This window comes from Equus caballus, chromosome 12 (assembly GCF_041296265.1).
Source record: "Equus caballus isolate H_3958 breed thoroughbred chromosome 12, TB-T2T, whole genome shotgun sequence".
Classification (NCBI taxonomy): domain Eukaryota; kingdom Metazoa; phylum Chordata; class Mammalia; order Perissodactyla; family Equidae; genus Equus; species Equus caballus.
The window spans coordinates 36857631-36882500 of record NC_091695.1 but is presented as its reverse complement, the minus strand read 5'-3'; the positions used below and the strand labels follow the sequence as shown (position 1 = coordinate 36882500).

At 38.3% G+C, this 24870-nt stretch overlaps 2 protein-coding genes across 2 annotated transcripts in view; one reads left to right on the top strand and one right to left on the bottom strand.

Moving 5' to 3' along the window:
- LOC138916422 (oocyte-secreted protein 3-like) overlaps positions 1–24870 on the top strand; it is a 51929-nt gene that overhangs the window by 1479 nt on the left and 25580 nt on the right. Inside the window, exon 2 of the mRNA XM_070228752.1 lies at positions 86–641. Coding sequence (XP_070084853.1) covers positions 527–641 — 115 coding nt within the window. The 5' untranslated portion in view covers positions 86–526. The remainder of the gene's footprint in view (positions 1–85; positions 642–24870) is intronic.
- Positions 9583–24644, bottom strand: LOC138916925 (uncharacterized). The gene is made up of 5 exons (XM_070230533.1): positions 24516–24644; positions 14767–15112; positions 14084–14265; positions 12044–12141; positions 9583–9904 (listed from the first exon to the last, which is right to left on the bottom strand). The coding sequence occupies exons 1-5, from the start codon at positions 24642–24644 to the stop codon at positions 9793–9795; spliced, it is 867 nt and encodes a 288-aa protein (XP_070086634.1). The 3' UTR covers positions 9583–9792.

The window sequence follows — 24870 nt, the reverse complement described above, 5'->3', positions numbered from 1 at the left end:
TTCCAGGTAAAATAGACAAGATATACTGGAATCATCTAATAGATGACCCAGACATTGACTTTGCTTTATCCTATTGGCTTTGCAGAACCATTGGTGAATTTGACATCAGTGAAGATCAGACAGCATTTTAAAAAGAACAAAAGAGCATCATCAAGGGGAAATATGGAGAGTCTGGAAAGAGGAAGGTCAGTTAAGATAGAACCAAGTAACTTACAATACAGGCAAGTGCTACTGGTAATTTGCAGTGGGTTTGAAATGGCAAACTGAAAACAGAGTCGAGGGCTGTTCCCAAGGAACCTCTGCAGAGAAGGATCCAGGGAGAGAGAAGACCACAACAAAGGAGAAAGAAAATCTCAGACATTCAGGCAGAAAGAGAAAATGTGTCCTCAGTATATGGACTCAAGTCTACTGGACCCGAAAATACGTGGTCAAAATATTTGGCCCCAGGAGAGTGCCTGCCTGGAAAGTGACCCTTCTGAGTAACCCCTCCAAGGCAGCCTTCTCTACAACTGGTCATTTACCATAGATGTCCTCAGCGCAAGGCCAAATAAAGGCAGCAAGGAGAATCAAGACCTCTAAAGCCACAGAGACCTTCATCTGGGCTGACTCCCAGCACAGGACTTCTCAGGAAATAGGAAGTAGTAAGTGGCAAGTGGCTTAAGTGATTTTATATGGCACCCCATGCTCAGCTGCCTTCATTTTCCTGCTCATTTAGATAACCCACGGCGGTTCTTACCACAGTGTCAACCATCTAATTGGTTGACACTGTGGTAAGAAACTCTGATTACCCCAACACTGAAGCCCAAAGAGGCGTATCAGGTGAAAATTGCCACCTGATATCTGTGTCTGTATGAGGCCTGTGAAATCATCTGGGAGGTTGGCATGTCACACACTTCCAATAAATGCTAAATTGGAGGAAACTGTTTTCACCAGGTAATTTTCAGGTGTTATCTAATATGCTGAACAGCCTAAATCATAAAATTTGAAATCAAAAGACTTATTTCTTCATTTCTATGGGTTTGGCTGGAAGAATCAGCAGCAGAAATAATAAAATGACTTGACCAGGAACATAAATCCTTAGGAGGAGACAGGGACCTAAAGAAAAACCATCTTTCTTGGCATCAAGAAAATCCACAAATCCATCTCTGTTGATTCTTCCATAAATTAACGTTTTAGTTACTTCAATAACGTTAAGACTTAAAATTATTTATTTATAAGAAAACAAATACATGTATATATCTCACAAGGATAAATATAAAATATACATATATTTGTCTTCATGTTATATATGCATACATATGTATACATAATTTTATATGTATAATAAATATATATATATTCACTCTACTGCTCTGTTGGGATGATAAATAAATAAAAATAAAAAAAACAATAAAAGTTCCAGCTAAAGATTTTTATTCTATTTTCTAAAAGTGTCAGTAGCGACACAAATGTGACTGTGTAGTTTTAAAGTAACTTGGAAATCAAGGCTCATGGTAAATAAAATTCAGTAAGTCTGAATTGAAGGCCTATTACTATATTTAGAGACATGTGAATTATGTTTTCGATGTTATGATCTGCTCTCGAATAGGTAAATGCACAGGGCTTCCCTGAGTGTCGGGAAAAGGACTTCCATTTCCAACATCACATTCTCTAATGGACAGTAAGATCCCTAAAACTGCCATTCACAGTGTCCTGCATCTGGAAATCATGGAGAACCCAGCCACCAACAACAAAGAGGAAAGAGTATTGAAGAAAGACATAGAGAAGTCCACATGATACTGTTTGCTGTCTTTTCTTTTCTTTTTAACTTTCTCCTGATGTTCACATTGCTATGAGCTAGTTCATAAACTTTACATGTATCTTTTAAATCATTCCAATATAAGCGTCTAATATTGTTCCAAAAGGCATTGGAGTTTACTTTTTAAGAGTTTAACGTCTGGAATCATAGACCATTTTTCCACTCTCAATTTATGCAGATTTGGGAAAATTAGTTAAACCAGCGAAGTCTCATGTTCATACTCTGTAAGAAGAAGCCGATACTACCATCTACCTTAGAATTTTGTTGTGAATATTAAAAGAGATAAATGTAAGCAGTGTAGCCAAAATTAATATTGTACAAAAAATATGTAATATATAACTATTTTACTCAAACTTGAGCACAGTTAGTACCAGGGTTTCATGCCCTGTTCCAAGGATTACTCAAAGCCACGGAATAAACAAAGGCCATTTTTCCTGAAATTCCAATTTTAATACAGAATTTCACTGTGAAAGAATAATGGAATTTATTTTATTTTATTTTATTTTTTTTTTTGAGGAAGATTAGCCCTGAGCTAACATCTGCCACCAATCCTCCTCTTTTTTACTGAGGAAGACTGGCCCTGAGCTAAGATCTGTGCCCATATTCCTCTACTTTATTTGTGGGATGCCTGCCACAGCATGGCTTGACAAGTGGTGTGTAAGTCCGCACCCAGGATCTGAACCTGCGAACCCCAGGCTGCCAAAGTGGAATGTGTGAACTTAACTGCCATTCCATGGGGCCAGCCCCAGGATAATGGAATTTAAATATAACATTAGTGTAAAATGGATAGAGTTAAAGCAGAGATAAAATATAAATCTTATTTTTTAAACAACTTCTAACTTAGAGAAATGTTGCAAAAATAAAGAACATTTCCTACAAATAAGGACAGTCTCCTACTGCAGTGGTTCTCAATATGTGGTTCTTGCATGTCTGTGGGCCCACAGGATCAAAACAATTTGCATGTTAATACTAAGACATAATAAGCCTTTTTCACCATGTTGATCTTTGCAGAGATGTGTGAAAACAGCAGTGGTTAATACCACCGCCTCCTGAGCAATCAGGGCAGCGCCACCAAACTGTGTGGGTTGTCATTGTATTTTCACCCCATATAATCTCGGTAAAGACGGGTAAAGCCAGTTTCGTTTAAGAATCAAAGTACTGGGGCTGGCCCCGTGGCCGAGTGGTTAAGTTCGCGCGCTCCGCTGCAGGTGGCCCAGTGTTTCGTTGGTTCGAATCCTGGGTGCGGACATGGCACTGCTCATCAGACCACGCTGAGGCGGCGTCCCACGTGCCACAACTAGAAGGACCCACAACGAAGAATGCACAACTATGTACCGGGGGGCTTTGGGGAGAAAAAGAAAAAAATAAAATCTTTAAAAAAAAAAAAAAAAAGAATCGAAGTACTAAAAAGCATTCATTTTATTAAACGTCAACCCTTGAGTGCATGTCTTTTTAATATCCTGCATCATAAAACAGGAAAGTATATATGAAGCACTCCTGTTGTGTATCAAAGTATGAGGATTTTGCAATTGTTTGAGTTGTATACTGAACCAGCCACTTTTTTCAAAGAACACCACATTTACCTGAAAGAAGGATGGTCAGGCAAACATTGACTATTTGGACTTGGTTATTTGACAGATATTTTCTAGAACCTGAATGAAATATGCCTGTCACTTCAAAGAAAACAACTGACCATTTTTGTATCCAATGATAAAATTCAAGTGTACAAGCAGAAATTAGAATTTTAGAAAACGTGTGTTCCCTACCACTGAGCTGGGCAATGAGCTGTGAAGCTCAGTGGTGATCACACACCAGTGATTTTTTTTCTCATTGCAGTATGAAACATGTTGACATTTCGAAGATCTGCATAACTGAGTGAACCCACATTTTCCAAATAACCTAGGTATGATGCGATAAAAGCATGAGTGTTAAAAATTTTATTCAAAATGCAAGAGAGACCCAAGGATTTTCACATAACTTAGTATGCCAAGTTTATTGATGTATTTCCTGATTCCATAGTACAACAAACCTTGAGGAAGATTTGGTGTGGCATCAAAGAAGAATAACCACAATTATCTGAAAAGGCTGTTAAAATACTCCTCCTTTTCCAGCTACATATTTGTGTGAGGCCAAGTTTTCTTCATGTACTTTAACTAAAGCAACATACCACAAAGACTAGAGGCAGAAGGACGTATCAGACCCCAGCTGTCTTCTATCAAGCCAGACAGGAGTCATGCGAAAATATAAAACAATGTCAGCTTGCATTTTTGGGGAAAGTAGTTATTTTTATAAATTGTATGTTATTTATGTTAACACATGATAGGTTTATTACAGTTATTTTAATTATTTAATAAATATTTTAAATCCTACTTTAATTTCTAATATAGTCAATTTGCATAGCTGAAACCTACATAAACGAAAGTTCATTGAAATGCTCGATATTTTTAAGAGTGCGAAAGAGGTCCTGACACTAAAACTTTGAGGGTTACCAAAACCAAAAACTTAATATTGATACAGTACTGGCTCTAATCCTTACACTTCCTTCAAATTTTATTAATTGTCCCATCAATGCCCATTATAGCAAAAATAATAAAAAATAAATAAAATCCAGTTCAGATCACATATTGTATCTAGCTGTCTCTTTAGCTCCCAACATTTCCTCAATCTTTTCTTGATTTTCATGACCTCCACACTTGCATTTCGTAGAATGCATCAATTTGTGTTTGTCTGACGTTTCTTCATCATTAGGTCTGGCAGGATTTTCACAGAAGTGGTACTGTGTTCTTGCTGTACCCTATCAGGTGGTGCACGATTTCAATTTTTCCCATTATGGATGATGCAAGTTTGATCACTTGATTAAGCCGATGTCTTCCAGGCTTCTTCACTATAAAGTTACTCTTTCTCACTTTGTAAGTGACTTGTATTTATGGGGAGATAGGCTCTGAGACTGTAAATATCTTTTCTCTTGATAACCTTTCAATTTACCTGCTTATATCAGTATTCCCTCATGGTTACCTATTTTAGTCTATGGATTATAACTCGTTACTATCAGTATTTATATTTAAGCTCAAATTGTTTCAGATTTGACCAGTGGGAGCCTCTTTAGAGAGCTCCTGCATTCCTTTGATATTTCTCTAGCACTCTTTAAGCATTTCCACAGTTTTTGGCATCAAAAGTTGTTCTGGGTTTATCTTGTGCTTTTCCTGCCCCAGCCCTGGCATTGGCCATTCTTTCCAATGACCCTTGGTTTCTTTAAGTAGAACATGGTATTTGGGAACTGAGATACGGATGCTGGGTGTATTCATTGCCACTAGGCGTCACTATTCTCACGCCCGGTCAGTGGAAAAAACTACAAAAACATATGCGTGCATATATGCGTGCATATATTTACGTTATTTCTATATTTACATATCTTGATCACTATGAGTTCAAATTTATATCTCCAATTCCAATGCAAAAGAACAAAGCTCATTTCAGTTTGTCTTTCTATATTTTTGTTCCCTTCTCTAACAGTGAGAACTCTGGTTCCTCTTATCTTTAGTAGGTGGAAATTTTGGATCAACATCCCTGTGTGAAACAATCTACTGTCATCATCACCCCCACCAGGCATAAACCATACTCACCCCACTTTGGCTTCAACCTCCTGCCATGCTATGCCCATCTCTCTCTGTGTGCATAAACACCTCATCCCACGTATGCTCTGAAACCCAAGGCCATGTTGCTCTCTGAAGCAGATGCCTGTTTCACCCCACTAGGAACCCACCTGAGCTTCAAAACCCTAAACCAAACCCCTCCACCCCATAGCCTCTTCTGGACAGTGTCCTAATCCCAGTGGAGCTTCAACACTCAGTTTGGGGCCCCAATATGTTATTATAAATAAGTTATCTCGAAGACACTCATATCCACCTTTTAAAAGGTCAGTTCTTAGATACAAGTCTTAGGATGGAGTTGGGGGAAAAAATTCCTGTAAATTTAAACTAATTAAAATTCCTACACCTAAGATAACTAAGGACTGCGATTACCACTGGCTGGCTCCCTTTTTCCCCTGGAAAAATCTGCCTCCGTAGGATCTAAACCAAGACTCTCTCAGCCAGTAGCCAGCCTTCTTCAATTAGTACTTAAAAGTCATCAGGCCTAAGGAAAAATATTTAAATAACAAACTTTTCTAGAACTCGCTTTATGTTTCAAACATTTCTTACTGCTAACTCTTCTTCACATTATTACTTCTGATTATGAGGCACAAAGAACTCGTATTCACTGTGTTTCTAGGAAATTACTCCAGGTCTATTTCTATAACTAAGGCTATGGCTTTCTTCTTCCTTCCGCTCTAAGGTTTTCTGTATTTCAACAATCACATGTTTTCAATAATCCGTGATCTTAGAAGTTTGGCCTTTGAACACTGAGGTCTGAAAAACCATATTCACATTGTTCTTCAACTGTTTGTGGCCTTCCTGGGACAGGCATCTCTTAATTCCAAAAACCCTCCAACCTCATCTTGCTCATGAGTCATACCCACTGCCGCTCACAAACACAGAGGAAAATGAATGGTAACAATGAAATAGCAACAAAAACAAATTCAAACCTAAAGCACCTGTCACTGAAGTTCTGGTAGGTACAGCTAATAATAACAGAGTCTAACTGAGTTATTCCAAATTTAGTCACATTGATTTATTACCAATTATCTCAGGACAATTGCCTTAAGAGTAGTGTCTGCCAAACCCAATTGTAGACAAACCTGTAAACAAGGTTGACAGTGAGACCTGACATCTCATTGGCCCCCAAGAATTACTTATATGTCACGCAACCTTCAAAGGTTACATGTAGAATAGATATCTTCTAACAGTTGCTTATTTCTGGTTCATTTGCTCAGTGCCAAGGCTGACTAATCATTTCCTGATCTCCTACATACAAGAGGAAAGGGAGGTAAACATGAAAAGGCAGGTGTCCATCAATATAAAATGTTCCTGCAGAAACTGGAGGATAAGCAGCATAAGAAAATTAATTTAGGAAAAGCATCCTAGACGAGAGCTAGATGATCAGGGCGGCAGAGACCAGTGCAAGATTTCTTGAAAGTTGTTCTGGTGGAGGGTTCAGACATGGAAGAGGCACATTGCAGAGGAGAAAATGTAGACTTGGGATGAGAAGAAACACCTGCTGTTTATAGAGTAGTCCATAAAAGTAAAAATAACATCAATTTGAATTTAGTACATCAGCTGAAAAGGTAAAATAAGACAGCGACACTTATCTGGCCCTGAGTCTAATTAGAACCAGAAAATCCTGGTTAAGTTCCTCCCTATTTAGTATCCAGTCAGAACAATGAGAATCAGAAAATCAAATAAGAATCCAGTTCATTCATTCAGTCCACATATTGAGCATGTCAGTGTGCCCAGATGTCAACAAAAGCTATCTCTTTAAGCAAATTTCTTGAATTTCTATTTTATACCTCTCAGTGCTCCAGAAGAAAGTCAAATCAAGAAGGATTTGCAGTAAAGCTAACTTCAAGGGAGCCTTTTGGATACCAGATCCAGAACAATCACCTCTCAGAATAAGGAAAATAAGAGGAAGCTGAGCTGCCTCATGTGACTTTACAGCTCACAATGAACTTGGGTATTCTATACGCTCATAGCATCTGGTGTTGCTATACACTCAGCCCAATTTCCTAAAATCCCACCCTTTACTGATCACATGGGTTCTAAAATTCAACAGAGTAGGTAAAGTAAAACATGAAGATTAGTTGTGCCAGAAATCTCTTTGTTCTTTATGTCCATGGTAGTGACAGGAGAGAAAGTGTATGCAAATCTCATGCCATGTTTTTTTTTTTTTCTTTTTTTCCATTTTAGCATCTCAGTCGTTGTAGGAGTAATTTGAGCAGCACCAGCAGACTCCACCTGACTTCCTGATGGTCCTGGATCTTCCACTCGCAAACTTCTTTGCATTCAGCTTTTCAGGAATCTGTCTTATTCCTTCCACCTGTACTCTAGATCCTGTATCCGCTTTCCCCTACAACCACCCAATTTCTATTCTTCTCTTTCCAGCTATATTCCTAGGAATAGCCATTTATACTCACCCAGTTTCTTTTCTTCTCATCCTCTCCTAAACCTGATTCAATAGACTCTTGCTCATACTTCTCAACAAAAACTGCTTTTGTCAAAGTCACGAGTGCTCTTCATATTGCTAGATCTATGGTCAATTCTTAGTTCTCATCCTACTTAACCTTCCAGCAACAATTGATGTGACTGATGGCTCCACCTGCTTGGCTTCCAGGACCCCACTCTATCCTAGTTTTACTTCCAGTACACCTTACCAACTTCTCTGTACCTCATTTGAAGATGCTATCTCCTCTCAGCTACCTCGTAACACTGGAAATCCCAAGACTCAAGGCTTGGACCAATTATCTTCTTTTTCCTTACTATTTGCTTTGAACTCACCCAGTCTTATCAGCTTTAAATATTATTTTTTGCTGATGAATCCAAATTTTCTACATCCAGTCTGGACTTTCTCCTCTGAACTCCAAACCTATGTATTCAACTACCCACATGCTATCACCTCTTGGAGATCTAACAGGCATTTAAACTTGACATTTTCAAAATAGAGCTCCTAACAAGGATCTCCCACATTCTTATCTGAGTTAGTGGCATCACTTTATCATAGCTTGAAAATCATAGTGTCCTGGATTCCTCTTTTTCTCTCATACCCCATATCCAACTGTATGCAAATCCTTCTCAGTTTTTATGTATATGTAAATCTGACCACTTCCTATTTATTCCACTGCTACATCTAAGCCATGGTTCTCAACCTCAGAACTATTGACTTTTGGGGCCAGATAATTCTTTGCTGTGAGAGGCTGTCTTATGCACGGTAGGATGTTTAGCAGCATCCCTGGCGTTTACCCATTAGCTGTCAGTAGCACACCACCACCACCACCACCACCTTTCATTATAAGAGAAAAACCTGTCTCCAGATCTGTCCCCTGAAGGGAAAGATCATCCCTGGATGAGAACCACTGGTCTAATATGTCATCATTAGCTCCCACTCGGAGAACTGACCCAATGGGTCTTTCTGCTTCAGCCTTTGCTCCCTCTTGTATCTCTTCTCCACATAGCAGCCAAGGTGGTCCTGGTAAAAAAAACCCAAGTCAGATCATGTCACTCCCTCATTTGAAATTTTCCAGTGGCTCCTCATCTTGTTTCAAATAAAACTAAGGTTGTCACATCAACTTTGGGAAACTATATGACCTACCCCACTCCCTTCCCATTGTTTTGGATTATTTTTTTAACCTCATTTATTACCACTCTGTGAACACCCTGGGCTTGCTCTCCTCTCAGGGACTTTATAGCAGGGATTTCCATGGTCTTGAACAACCTTCCCTTCAGGATCTGCACAGCTCACTCCCTCACTCCCTTCAGGTCTTTTGTCAATCATCATCTTCTGGCTAGGCATTCTCTGATGCCATGTTTAGAAGAGCAATCTCACCCAAATATTCCCAATCTCCCTTCTCTGCTGTATTATTTTCCTTGACAGCATTTACCCCTTCCTGGAATACTATAGAATATACTTTTTTGGTTTTTTGTCTCCTACTAAAATATAAACTCCAAGAGGGCATGTTTGTGAAATAAATAAATGAATATATACTATTAGCAAGTCCAACTATGACTAAATTTTAAGGATATGACTCAGCCTCTAAGCAGAGCAGAGTTAATAATTTTACCCTTAAAAACCTCTTTATAGTGATCATCGAAGCTTAAAATGATGGTGATCAGCCCTTCAATAATTAGAGACAGCCATGTAGTAGGACACACTTTATTCATAAATAAGTCTCCACAAAGTTAAAAGCAGGGGCAGTGACTTTTTAGAAAAGGGAATATAAAAAGGCAACATGCCATTTATTTAAAATTGCCGATTAGTTTTTTTTAAATGGAACAGAATTAGAGTATCATTCAGTTCCACACTAGCTTCTCGGATTTCTACAAAATAGCACATTAAATTCTCCGTCCTTAACAGGCACTTCTGATTTGCCTCTGGTTAGAGGGGTGAACAACCCAAGTCTTCTCTCGCAGTAGAGTTCCATCATTTGATACACAAGGAAATATAACATTCAGATTCTCCCTGAAATGGAAGAAAGACAATAAAAAATAAAATCAGTCCCAATATAAACATTACGCAGCTATTGCTAAGAGCCTGGTAGTCATAAGCAAAGCAGTTTATACCTATGGGGATGGGGCTGGGGGAGAGGGTGTAGATTGAAGGTAAGGGAAGAGAAGAATTTAAAAGAAAGGAAATGATCTATCCTTAAGACTATATCAAGTGTATAACAATTCAAGTGCAATGCATGTATAAGTGAATAAGGATGCTTTTGCCTCTGTAAGCTATGAAGTACATCCGAAATGTTCTAAGAATATCCCAGTACTCTCCGTAAAACATAGCTCCATCCCTTCGTTAATAGCCAAAGATTAACATACCTGTGGGCTTTCTGTAATATCCCTTCATATGTGACTCAAGAATGAAGAACTGTGCTGCCTTATAGGCATTTGGCCCTTCCTGGAAGAAGTTGCAACCAAGCTTTACGGCACATCTGAGTTCACTTCCCCAGGGATTATCAACATATCTAAACCACCACTTTGTAAGCACAGTTTGACACTTATTTTTTTAAGATTCAGAACTTTGTTGATATTGGAGTTGATGGATATTTTACCTTTGCATTGATCATAGAATTTCATATGACGCCCAAGAAAGACAGCTCTTATTTATATGGGATCCCTACCAGTTAGTGACAGATTAACAAAACCACTATGATCAGCAACACCTTCAACAAACACAGAAAATGCATGAATTTGCCATTCCTGAACTGGAAGTTATTTAGGCATAATGCATCTTAATACAAATACATGAAGTTTCCTTGCCAGTTGTATTGGCTCTTATCTAGGACATGCCTGGACAAAATCGTAAAATGCTAGTTCTGAGTGCCCTTACCATGGCCGTGTTATAAAAGCAACTTCCGCATCTTCATTTGCAATGATTGCTTTTGTTTTTATTTCCCATTTGGCAGCACTACTGGTTTTATTATCTCTCCTTTCAACTTTAGTTAAAAGAGGGTACTGACTAAAGTGAGACAAGAAAATAGAGAAATACCATATGAGGCTAAAGATATATTTAGACCCTAGCATTGACAAGGCTGAATTTGGGGACAAATTCCTACTCCTAGTAGATGTATTGATTTCTACTGGTGTTCCAGTACATTACAGGCAGTGTTTGTAGTGCTAAGTAGCATGGGCTTAGAAATCAAACTCTGGGTTCACTTCCCGGTCCCACCATCTACTAGCAAATGATCTTCAGCAAATAACTCAATTTCCCTGTGCCTCAATTTCCTCACCCATAAATTGGCATAATAGTATCTACCTCCTTGAGTTGTCATGAAGAACAAACACAATCATACAGGGAAGGTGCTTAGAACAGTGCAGGAAAATGGCAAATGATTAATAAATGTTAGCTATTTATTATTGCTATAATCTGTGAGAAGAACCCTACATAACGTGGCCCTTCTGTAATCATTGAGAGAAAAAAGAAAAATCTCAGTTCAAGATTTTAACCAGAAAAACCTTACAGAAAAATTGCCCAAAGAAAGTCCTGCCAAGTATTAGAATTTTGCTAAGAACTGATCAAAGCTGTTATGATCGAAAGATTGATTATCTTAGACTTTCTCAAAAGTTTCAGTCAATAAGATACAAAAAGAGATCTAAACCTGTGGATCTTGTTCTGGCATGTTCCATCTCTCTCCCTAGATCTTCAGCCCATCACAATACCTGCTGATCTTAACTCCTTGGTGAGTTCATATATCCCTTAGACCTTGTTTCTTGTTTATCTCCTTCAGAAATGTTAAATGTTGGCTCAAACTTAAAACTACAATAACCAGATTTGGCTAGTTAAGATCTATGAGGTTTTCAGTAACCCTGATACTTGTATCAAAAAGTGAATCATCATCACTCCATTTTTTACTATTCCTAGTATTCCTATATCCTAGGGGACAATTGTAATAACTTGAAAGAATACAGGGCCAGGGACCAACAGATTGGTTTTCCCATTAGGATTTTGTGTCCTACTTCCCCTGTTAGGCAATTTAACCTTTCAAGTTGGTTTTTCTTTTTTTAAAAATTAAGGTATAATTGGTATATATCAGGTTTGGTTTCTTATCTGGAAGGTAAAGAGGAAGCCAGAGGCCAGGACGAGAGTCTGGCATGCCATACTCACTTTCGGACAACACACAACAGTGGCATTTCAGCTCGGTCACTGGAGTTTCTTGAGATATACTTGATTTTAGTTTTAAGCAGAAGAGTCTCCTGGAGAGTCTAAGGGGACAATGAAAGGTGTTAAACAGATGTTTTTCTCAAGTGTCTCAGGAAACTTAAAGGCATTTGAATAGAAATTTATGGATCCTTCAAGCTCTCTAAAAATGGACACACTCTCACTGAAACAAGAAGTATATATTGAAGTATATAACACAGGATTGTTAACTATAATCACAATACCTACATTAGATCTCCAGAGCTTATTTATCTTCTAACTACAGTTTTGTGCCTTTTGAACAACATTGCCCCAATTCCCCCACCTCCCAGCTCCCGGTAACCACCATTCTACTCTGTTTCTATGAGTTTGGCTTTTCTAGATTCCACATATAAGTGATATCATACAATATTTGTCTTTCTCTGTCTGACTTATCTCACTTAGCATAATGCCCTCAAGGTCAATCCACGTTTTCACAAATGGCAGGACTTCCTTCTTTCTCATGGCTGAGTAATATTCCATTGCACATATGTACCACAACTTTATCCAATCATCCATTGATGGACATTTAGGTTGTCTCCATTTCCTGGCTATTGTGAATAATGCTGCAATAAACATGAGAGTGCAGATATCTTTTCGATATTCTGTTTTCATGTTCTTTGGATATATACCCAAACGTGGAGTTGCTGGGTCTTATCGATAGAATATCCTAGAGACTCAATTAAAAAACTGTTGTAACTAATCAATGAATTTGGTAAAGTTGCAGGATTCAAAATCAACATACAGAAATCAGTTGTGTGTCTATACACTAACAATAAAACATCTGAAAAAGAAAATCCCGTTCACAATAGCATCAAAAATAATGAAATACTTAGGAGTAAATTTTACTAAGGAAGTAAAAGAACTGTATTTTGAAAACTACAAGACTTTGATAAAAGAAATTCAAGGGACAAACAATGGAAAGGTATCTCATGTTCAGGGATAAGAAGAATTAATATTATTAAAATATCCATACTACCGAAAGCCATGCATATGTTGAATACAATCCCTATCAAAAAGCCCAATGGCGTTTTTCACAGAAATAGAAAAAATTGCCCTAAAATTTCTATTGAACTACAAAAGATCTTGGGTAACCAAAGCAATCCTGAGAAAAATAAAGCTGGAGGCATCATGCATCCTGATTTCAAACTATACTACACCCAGTTCAAGATGGCATCATAGAAAGATCCTGAACTCACTTCCTTCCACAGAGACACTGAATCTACAGCCATATATGGAAAAAACTAAACTATATACAAAGCTACAGTAATTAAAACAGGATGGTACTGGACACTTCTTAATAAACATCCTTCATGCTCAATTCAATCTCAAATTTTGCTTCCTGTGGAACCCAGTCTGTGACATTCGGCTAGACCTGACAAAGTTCTATTACTTCTCTTAAAATTGCATTTGGGATAGTGAACAAAATAATGTTATAGTGAAGTTTCATTGGCCATTAAAATTTTTTAAATTAAGCCAGAATCCCAATTATGTTTTTAGCAGTGGTTTGCATAATTGATCTTTCAGTGTGCCCAATAAGGCACACTAAAATATCTGGTAAATGGGGTTTGTGGCTAGTAAAGTGTTCATTCCTGTGCTTGACTAGTGTTACTCCCTTCTTCTGTTTGCTCCTGGCCAAACTTCATGATTTGTAGTATGTCACTAGCTTGGGAAACTGCTTGGTAAACTTGTGATGCATCGAAAATGCTTTTCTCCTCTCAAACCTGTCAATTCCCTGGTCTGTTCCATCACTAATTGAGTTTTGTATCTACGAGGTGCACATTAGAGTTTGTAGTTCCTTCCCAACAAGAAAAAAACTATTTAGCATCTCCATTCTTAATTTGCTCTGTCTTGAATCTGACTATTAGGGAAATCAGTCCAGCCATATTACAATAGAAACTTAGCGACTTCTGGTTTGTGGGCCTATTGAAGGAACCAGGTTTTAGGTAAAATAGCCATTTCTCTTACTTTGATTATGATGCCACAGTCACGAGGATGGTAGAAAAACTCATAGTAAACATCCCGCCACATGCCAGTGACAGGGCAGTCATCTCCTAAAAATGCTTCATCAGGGTTCATATACAAATTGTGGAATAAGGTGGGTTTAATCCTGGCATAGAACCAAAAGCTGGTGCATTGTACTTGCACAGCTAAGAAGGAGAAAAGAGAAACTTTCTGTTAGTATTGCTGTTCCATAGATCAGCTCAGAAAAATTTAGCACAGCCTGTTAATACAAACGAAGAGATCATCCCTCCACTCAAATAAAATGTGTCTTAGAAATGAGCAAGTTTGCAAAAAGTGGTCTCTATATTTTGCTTTGACCTCTGAAAATACCCAGACAAGCACACATCCTTCAAAGAGCCTCTTAAGTGAATCCATATGTGAAGTCAATACAAAATAAGATCTTAAGATCCAACTCTCCAGTCTTCTTTTATAAAGCTGGCATCATAAGAATCTGTCTATATTATAGCATCTACGCTAAGAAGTGGAGAGCATGGGAGAGGGGGCAGAGCAAAATGGCTGGGTGAGCTGACCCGGGATTCTCTCCCCTCCAAAATACAACAAAAGATTGGAAGAACTGAATTTCAGAGAATAAACATAATGCCAGCTCGTTAGAGACCTACAATACCAAGAAGGCAGAGATCACAAACCTTGCTTACACCCTTCGGAGGCACTGGAACAGTAGGAGAGAACATCACTCCCTCCCCTAGAGTCTGTGATCGCTGCAGCGTGGGTCGGGAAGGAGCGGGGGAGGGGCCGCGCGACCGGGGGATCATCCAGGACTCCTGCTGCTGATTCAGTGGAGACCCGCTGATGGGGGGAAAGCTTCCATCCGCAGGGACCCCATAAATCAAGGGTCTTGGGAGACCAGAGAACAGAACTGATCTGAACCCAGACCGGCGCGTGTGAATAACAGCCCCTCCCCCCCAGCAAAGCCAGTGGGCGCAGCCATCTTGCCCCAAGGCGGAGAGCTAACACACCACTCTCGACCCCTATCTAGTGGTGACAGGCTGTAACTGCAACTGAATTCTACCACCATAAGAAAAAACTGCTCCTCTACCATCCAGCAATTTATAAAAGCCCCAGACCAGAAGGAAAACAATAAAAACACAGAATTAAGTCCTGAGGACTTGGAATTAGGTAAACTAAGTGATAATGAATTCAGAGCAGCTATGATCAAAAAACTCAATGAGGTAGAGAGAAAGATAGAGAAACAAGCCGAGTTCTGGAGTTACTTCACAAAAGAGATTGAAATCTTAAAGAAGAATCAAACAGAATTACTTGAGATGAAAAACGCAATGGGCCAGATAAAACAGAATACGGATTCTCTGAATGCCCGTGTAGACAACATAGAGGAGAAAATTAGCATAATCGAGGACAGACAGGCTGAATGACACCAGACAGAGGAAGAAAGAGAACTAAGAATTTAAAAAAATGAGGAAAATCTCCAAGAGATAATGGATTCAATGAGGAGTAAGAACATAAGGATCATAGGAATTCCCGAGAATATGGAAAAGGAAAATGGAGCAGAAAGTGTGCTTAACAAAATTATTGAAGAGAACTTCCCAAATCTAGGGATCAACGGAGAAATGTGTGTAGAGGAGGGTTTTAGATCTCCTAGATTTGTCAATGTAAAAAGACCTACTGCAAGGCACATAGTAGTAAAGCTGGCAAATAGGAATGATAAGGAGAGAATACTCAGGGAAGTAAGGAAAAAAAAGAGAATAACCTATAAAAGAGCCCCTATCAGACTGTCAGCGGATTTCTCTACAGAAACCCTACAAGCTAGGAGAGAATGGAGTGATATATTCAAAGCTTTAAAGGATAAAAACCTTCAGCCAAGAATACTCTATCCAGCAAGAATTTCCTTCAGATATGAGGGAGAAATTAAATCTTTTCCAGACAAATAAAAGTTAAGGGAATTTGCAACTAAAAGCCCTCCATTACAAGAAATCCTCAAGAAGGCTTTCATACTTAAAAAAAGAAAAAAGGGAGAAAGGGGACACAATCCACAGACTAGGGAGACCGATGGATAGAACCAGAACAGGATAGCAAATATTCAATTATAGCATTAGGGTAAAGGTAAGGAAACTACCAAAACAAGGACGATCTTAGCACTCTAACTACAAATTAATAAGACGAGTTGGAATAAAAAATGAAAATAATTATTTAGGAGGGGAAGAGCAAAGGGTCTAAATCAGTATTGGTCAAGTAGGTAAGAGACCACGAGAGAATAGACTATATTATACACGAGATTCTAAATACAAACTTCAAGGTAGACACTAAAATAAAGTACAGAACAGAGTCACAAATCATAAATAAGGAAAAATCTAAGAAACCCAGCATAAGAAATTGCAGTATTAAATGGGTAGTCTAAAGCACACAGGAAAAGAAACACAGGAAAACAAGATAATGAGTGACAGATTAACAGCATTAAGTCCACATGCATCAATAATCACTCTCAATGTGAACGGATTGAACTCTCCAATAAAAAGACACAGAGTGGCAAAATGGATTAAAGAACACGATCCAACAATTTGTTGCCTCCAGGAAACACACCTCAGCCCCAAGGACAAACACAGACGCAGGGTGAAGGGGTGGAGGACAATACTTCAAGCAAATAGCAAGGAAAAAAAGGCAGATGTTGCAATTCTCATATCAGACCAAGTGGATTTCAAAATAAGACAGGTAAAGAGAGACACAGAGGGACAATATATAATGATCAAAGGGACACTTCATCAAGAAGATATAACGCTTATAAATATCTATGCACCCAACACAGGAGCACCAAGATTCATAAAGGAACTATTAACAGACCTAAAGGAAGATGTTAAAAACAACACAATAATAGTAGGGGACCTCAACACCCCACTCACATCAATGGACAGATCATCCAGACAGAAAATCAACAAGGAAATAGTGGAGCTAAATGAAAAACTAAAACAATTGGACTTAATAGACATATATAGATCACTCCACCCTGAAAGAGCTGAATACACATTCTTCTCAAGTGCACATGGAACATTCTCTAGGATAGACCATATGTTGGGAAACAAGGCAAGACTCTACAAATTCAAAAAAATTGAAATAATAACAAGCATCTTCTCAGATCATAGTGCTATAAGGCTAGAAATTAATTACAAGAAAAAAGCTGAGAAAGGCACAAAGATGTGGAGACTAAACAGCACACTACTGAACAAGCAATGGATCATTGAAGAAATTAAAGAAGAAATAAAAAAATACCTGGAAACAAATGAAAATGATAACATGCCATACCAACTCATATGGGATACAGCAAAAGCTGTATTAAGAGGAAAATTCATCACAATACAGGCACATCTTAACAAACAAGAAAAATCCCAAATAAGCAACCTTAAAGCACACCTAACTGAACTAGAGAAAAAAGAACAAATGAAGCCCAAAGTCAGCAGAAGGAGAGAAATAATAAAAATCAGAGCAGAAATAAATACTATTGAAACGAAAAAGGCAGTAGAAAGGATCAATGAGACAAAGAGCTGGTTTTTTGAGAAGATAAATAAAATTGACAAACCACTAGCCAGACTTACAAAGAAAAAAAGGGAGAAAGCTCAAATAAACAAAATCAGAAATGAGCGAGGAGAAATAACAACAGACTCTGCAGAAATACAACAGATTATAAGAGAATACTACAAAAAACTATATGCCAACAGAATGGATAACGTAGAGGAAATGGATAAATTCTTGGACTCCTACAATCTCCCAAAGCTCACTCAAGAAGAGGCAGACAATTTGAACAGACCAATCACAAGGAAAGAGATTGAAACAGCAATCAAAAACATCCCAAAGAATAAAACCCCAGGACCAGATGGCTTTCCTGGGGAATTCTACCAAACTTTCAGAGAGGATTTAATACCTATCCTTTTCAAGCTATTCCAAAAAATTAGGGAAGATGGAACACTTCCTAACACATTCTATGAGGCCAACATCATGCTGATACCAAAACCTGACAAGGACACCACGAAAAAAGAGAACTACAGACCAATATCACTGATGAACATAGATGCAAAAATTCTAAGCAGAATTTTGGCCGCCAGAATTCAGCAACTCATCAAAAGAATCATACATCAGGATCAGGTGGGATTCATACCAGGGACACAGGGATGGTTCAACATCTGCAAATCAATCAACGTGATACACCACATCAACAAACTGAGGAATAAAAACCACATGATCATCTCAATAGATGCAGAGAAGGCATTTGACAAGATCCAACAGCCATTTATGATAAAAACTCTGAACAAAATGGGCATAGAAGGAAACTACTTCAACATAATAAAGGCCATATATGACAAACCCATAGCCAACATCATACTCAATGGGCAAAAACTGAACCCGATCCCCCTGAAAACAGGAACGAGACAAGGATGCCCTCTGTCACCACTCTTATTTAACATAGTACTGTAGGTCCTGGCCAGAGCAATCAGGCAAGAAAAAGGAATAAAAGGAATCCAAATAGGGAGGGAAGAAGTGAAACTCTCGCTGTTTGCAGACGACATGATCTTATATATAGAAAACCCCAAAGAATCCATTGGAAAACTGTTAGAAGTGATCAACAACTACAGCAAAGTTGCAGGGTATCAAATCAATTTGTGTAAATCAGTAGCATTTCTATACTCCAGTAATGAACCAACAGAAAAAGAACTCAAGAATACAATACCATTCACAATTGCAACAAAAAGAATAAAATACCTTGGGGTAAATTTAACTAAGGAAGTGAAAGACCTATATAATGAAAATTACAAGGCCTTTCTGAGAGAATTGGATGACGACATAAGGAGATGGAAAGACATTCCACGTACATGGATTGGAAGAATAAACATAGTTAAAATGTCCGTTCTACCTAAAGCAATCTACAGATTCAAGGCCATCCCAATCAGAATCCCAATGACATTCTTTACAGAATTAGAGCAAAGAATCCTAAATTCATAGGGGGCAACAAAAGACCCCGAATTTCTAAAGCAATCCTGAGAAAAAAGAACAAATCGGGAGGCATCACAATCCCTGACTTCAAAACATACTACAAAGCTACAGTAATCAAAACAGCATGGCACTGGTACAAAAACAGGTGCACAGATCAATGGAACAGAATTGAAAGCCCAGAAATAAAACCACACATCTATGGACAGCTTATCTTTGACAGAGGAGCTGAGGGCATACAATGGAGAAAAGAAAATCTTTTCAACAAATGGTGCTGGGGAAACTGGAAAGCCACATGTAAAAGAATGAAAATTGACCATTCTTTTTCACCATTCACCAAAATAAACTCAAAATGGATTAAAGACCTAAAGGTGAGACCTGAAACCATAAGGCTTCTGGAAGAAAACGTAGGCAGTACACTCTTTGACATCAGTATTAAAAGGATCTTTTCGGACACCATGCCTTCTCAGAGAAGGGAAACAATAGAAAGAATAAACAAATGGGACTTCATCAGATTAAAGAGCTTCTTCAAGGCAAATGAAAACAGGATTGAAACAAAAAAACAACCCACTAACTAGGAAAAAATATTTGCAAGTCATATATCTGACAAAGGCTTAATATCCATAATATATAAAGAACTCTCGCAACTCAACAACAAAACATCAAACAACCCAATCAAAAAATGGGCTGGAGACATGAACAGACATTTCTCCAAAGAAGATATACTGATGGCCAATAGGCACATGAAAAGATGCTCATCATCGCTGATCATCATGGAAATGCAAATCAAAACTACACTAAGATATCACCTTACACCCGTTAGAATGACAAAAATATCTAAAACTAATAGCAACAAATGTTGGAGAGGTTGTGGAGAAAAAGGAACCCTCATACACTGCTGGTGGGAATGCAGACTGGTGCAGCCACTATGGAAAACAGTATGGAGATTCCTCAAAAAATTAAAAATAGAACTACCATACGATCCAGCCATCCCACTACTGGGTATTTATCCAAAGAGCTTGAAGTCAGCAATCCCAAAAGTCCTATGCACCCCAATGTTTATTGCAGCACTGTTTACAATAGCCAAGACGTGGAAGCAACCTAAGTGTCCAGCAACAGACGAATGGATAAAGAAGATGTGGTACATATATACAATGGAATACTACTCGGTTGCAAAACAGAACAAAATCATTCCATTTGCAATAACATGGATGGACCTTGAGAGAATTATGTTAAGTGAAATAAGCCAGCGAGAGAAAGATAATCTGTGTATGACTCCATTCATATGAGGAATTTAAAATTATGGACTAAGAACAGTTTAGTGGATACCAGGGGAAAGGTGGGGTGGGGGGTGGGCACAAAGGGTGAAGTGGTGCACCTACAACATGACTGACAAACATTAATGTACAATTGAAATTTCACAAGATTGTAACCTATCAATAACTCAGTAAAAAAAAGAAAAAAAAGAAGTGGAGAGCATGTTTGATCTCCTGTGTCGAACTGAAGTCCTCTACGCAAGTCCTTGTTTGTGTCTCCAGCTTCATGATATATAAAAGGAGGCATTGCGAGTTGATGCAGCAATAAAGACTTGTCCAGAAGACTAAAACCGAGCAGCCAGGCTTTTATAGAAACTGAGTGTCTATAGTGCCTTATCCTTCCCCTTCTAACTTGAAAAGCCTGGACAGTAATTTTTTTTAATCTGGGAAAGGAAACAATTTTCTGATATAATCTTCTATCTGGGCTAGGTTCCAGGAGGAGAGATTTAGAATAACCTAGAAATTACAGGATTGGGTAAGACATGAGATAGAAGAGTCAGGTTGACTATTTATCTTGTCCTCACTCAAGATAAATTCTCTTTGTTGCATTTAGGATACCGGAAGGAGCCTCAGAGGATACTGCAAACTCACTGGCCAAATGGAAACTATATAAACCTACAATCTTTTCACCAAAGAGGCTATATAGATTGCAAACAAGCACATGAAAAAATGTTCAACATCATTAGCCATTATGGAAATGCAAATTAGAATCACGAGATGTCACTACACACCTATCAGAATGGCTAAAATAAAAATATAACATCAAATACTGGCAAGGACATGGAGAAACTGGACTACTCATACATTGCTGGTGGCAATGTAAAATAATATAACCACACTGGAAACAGTTTCCTAATTTATTTAAAAACTAAACATACAACTATCACATGACCCAGCAATTGAACTCTTGGGCATTTATGCCAGGGACATAAAAATTTATGTTCACATAAAGTGTACACAAATGTTTATAACAGCTTTATTCGTAATAGCCAAAGCTGGAAACATCCCAGATGGTTTTCAATGGGTAAATGGTTAAAGAACACCATGGCACATCCATGCCACGGAATACTACTCAGCAATAAAAAATAATGAACTATTGATACATGCAACAACATGGACGAATCTCCAGGGAATTATGCTGAGTGGAAAAAGCCAATCCCCAAAATTAACACACTGTATGACTCCATCTATGTAGCATTCTTGAAATGACAAGATTATAGAAATGGAGAACAGATTTATAGTTGCCAAAGATAAAAAAACTGGGATGGGAGGAGGGTGGGTTGGCATGAGGAGTTCAGGAGGGAAGCAGAAATGGCTCTCAAAGGGCAACATGAGGGATCTTCGTTGTGGCAGAAATGTTCTGTGACTTGTCTGTATCAATGTCAACGTCCTGACATATTATATTACAGTTTTACGAGATGAATCACTGGATGAAACGGAGTGAACGGTACCTCTCTCTATTTTTTTATGCAACTGTCATGTATTACACAACTGCATATGAATCTACAATTATGTAAAAATAAAAATCTTAAAAAAATCTGAAGCCTGAGTTGTTATTATTTCACACATTGTCAAAAACTAAGACGTCTACAAGCACCAAGTATTGGCAAAAATGAGAAGAAAGAAGTACTTTCATTCTTCTAGGAATGCTGTAAACTGACTCACTATGAGAACAACAGAGCAAGAGAGAGTCGAGTTTCAGATCTGCACACCTTGTGCCCTCATGATTTCATTCCTGGGCATGCAAAAAATGCTCAAATACAAACAATACCTGTAACAGCCAAGCACTGGGAAAATCCTATCTATCAACAGGAAAATAGAAACAATTTATGAAGGATTTATTCAATAGAATACTGTAAAGTAATTAAAATAAATCAAAGCTACACATATAAATCTCTAATTTTTAACAATAAAAAGCTGTAGAATAAAGCAGAAATAAAAGTTTAAATGCCTGCAAAACATTTATGGATCCATAAATTTGACATAAAATTATAAAATGCACACAGAAATGAATAATTACTAAACTCACATCTGGGCAAAGAAGGAAGAGAAAGGCATCAGGGATGGCCATGAGGACTTCAACTCTACCTGAACTTTTACTTCTATCAGAAAACAAAATTTAAGCAAATGTAGCAAATTATTATGGATCTAATAAAGCTGAAAAGTGTGTAAATTTTAAGCCCTGACAGTTGGCTTTTCTTTCTGTAATGCAGGCACCTGACTTAAGCTTTGATTGCCAAGGCATCCATTTCAAAGAGGCATCTACTTCAATGAAGGAAATCTTGAATAAACACATTGCAGGCCACACAACTAGATAAAGAGCAAGGACATGTGTCCCCAACCCTACACCATGAGGTTCCTTTGTTTTAGAAATCCCAATTGATTTAGAGAACCAGCCATTTGGACCAATTTTTTTCCTTTCTTGTTCTCTCTTCTGGCACTTTAAATTCCCACTCTTATGTTTTAAATTCACAAAACCCTAGATGCCCACCCTCAACCCCAATAAAAGCAGAATCCTAGGCCCATGCTCTTTCTCTCTCTCTCTCCATGTGCAACCTCTCTATGTGGCCCCAGCTATGACTTTTACACTCCAGGGCCTATAAGCAATACTTTTGTTCTTCAAAGTTCCCTAATGGTTATTGCTGAAGGGCGTTTTGCAATCATAATAAGAAGCAAAAGAGCCGGTCCAGTCATAACATTGGTTTGGAAAGAGGAGATGTCTGTGGGTAGCTCAGCCTGAGACCCAGGTCAGTGCTCCCAGGCATTTCTAGTCGATAGCATTATTATTGATGGGCTGAGATGGTACAAAACAGCGGGTCAATGAATATTTATGACTCCTTATAGAGGTCTGTTTTAAATATTTCCTTTTAAATATTACAAATTTTCCTTAAACAAAGGAAAGAAAAAAAGATCCTTATAAGCACTGAGATCCTTATGAGTACTCACACAGCAGATATGGGTGGTCTTGTCAAATAGGTGACTTGACAGTTGGTCACCCCACATAGGAAGGGCTAGATGCTTCCCCTCAAACAAAATGGATTTATGAAGAAAAATGTAAAGGACAACTGAGCCCTTGATAAGGTTTCCTTCCTGTATGTCACTCTCCACAGGGTCCTGAGGACCTGCCACCATCCATGAAAGTCTCCTTATATTCAACCCACTTCAACTATTTGAGTCTCAAGAATGTGACATGGTCTGAAAGGGGTCAGAAGAGAAGAGGAGTTGAGGAAAGAAAGAAACTCTCAAATTTGAGCACATTCTCTAGCCTCAGTACTTGAATTCAAGAAGAGAAACATGACATGCGAAGATCAAGCATCTAAAAGAAACTTCCACTTTATGCATCCTTGGCTATATCTAGGATTCAACTAGACCAAAATTGTGAATAATCCAAAAGCCACATTGAAAGCCCCATCCTTCAGCCCTTGTTCAGAAATTCTTATTCTCCAAATCATATGTTATACCTGACCAATCCTGAGCACAGGTCCATATCATAGAAAAAAGGAGAAAGAGACCTCTTAACCCCAAGAAGGTCTTCATTGGCCCAGATTGGAAACCAAATCCCACTCAGGAAAATGGAAGCCGGAAGGAGAGTCAGCCTTATAAGCCAAAATAGCTGAACCACACTCAAGTGTGAGTAATTAACTACCAACCCTGGACAGCACACACATGCCATAAATACATCATTAGTTCATTATATAAACCTAACACTTTTATTCAAATATCAAAGAATGTGAACAAAGGTAAAGCAAAATGTGCTATTTGAGTGTCCTCATGGAACAATGAATTTTGTGAGCCTAGAAAAGTGCCCGTGAAATTCACACACAAATTGTAGTGATGACTATTGAAGTATAGGAGGCAGGTCTTTTAGATATGATCCAAAGTCAACAGAAGGCTCTGCTTCACTTTCTTTAGAGTCTAAATCATCAAACATGGAGTTATTTTTATGCAGTAAGGCTTATTTCATTAAAACTCCCTATTATCCTGTAATGTCTCTCTCCTTGTCTGAGCATTAAAAAAAATAACTGTAAAAGAATTTAATTGTCCTGTGCACCTGAGAAGGCCAAGCCCTGGGAATTTGGGGATTACAGGACTGATTTTCTTACTTTCACCTTATTCTACCTACTAACCTCTAAACAGTGGCTCTCAAACTTAGACATCAGAATCACCTGCAGAGCGTATCGAAGCTCAGCACCTGTAGCTGAGCAGCACCCAGTTTTCTGATTCAGTAAGACAGGCGTGGACTGGAGAATTTGCATTCCTGACAAGTTGCCAGTGATGCTGATACTGTCCAGGGACCACACTTTCAGAACCACTGCTCTAAAGGGTTTGCCTTCAGAGGACCTGCTGAGTTGATCCCTATTAGCCGTCCTTCTCAAACTTTAAGGAGCATACACATCACCTGGGGATCTTGTTACAATGCATATTCTGATGCAGAAGCTCTGCGATAGGGGCTGAAATTCTGCATTTCTATCAAATTCTCAG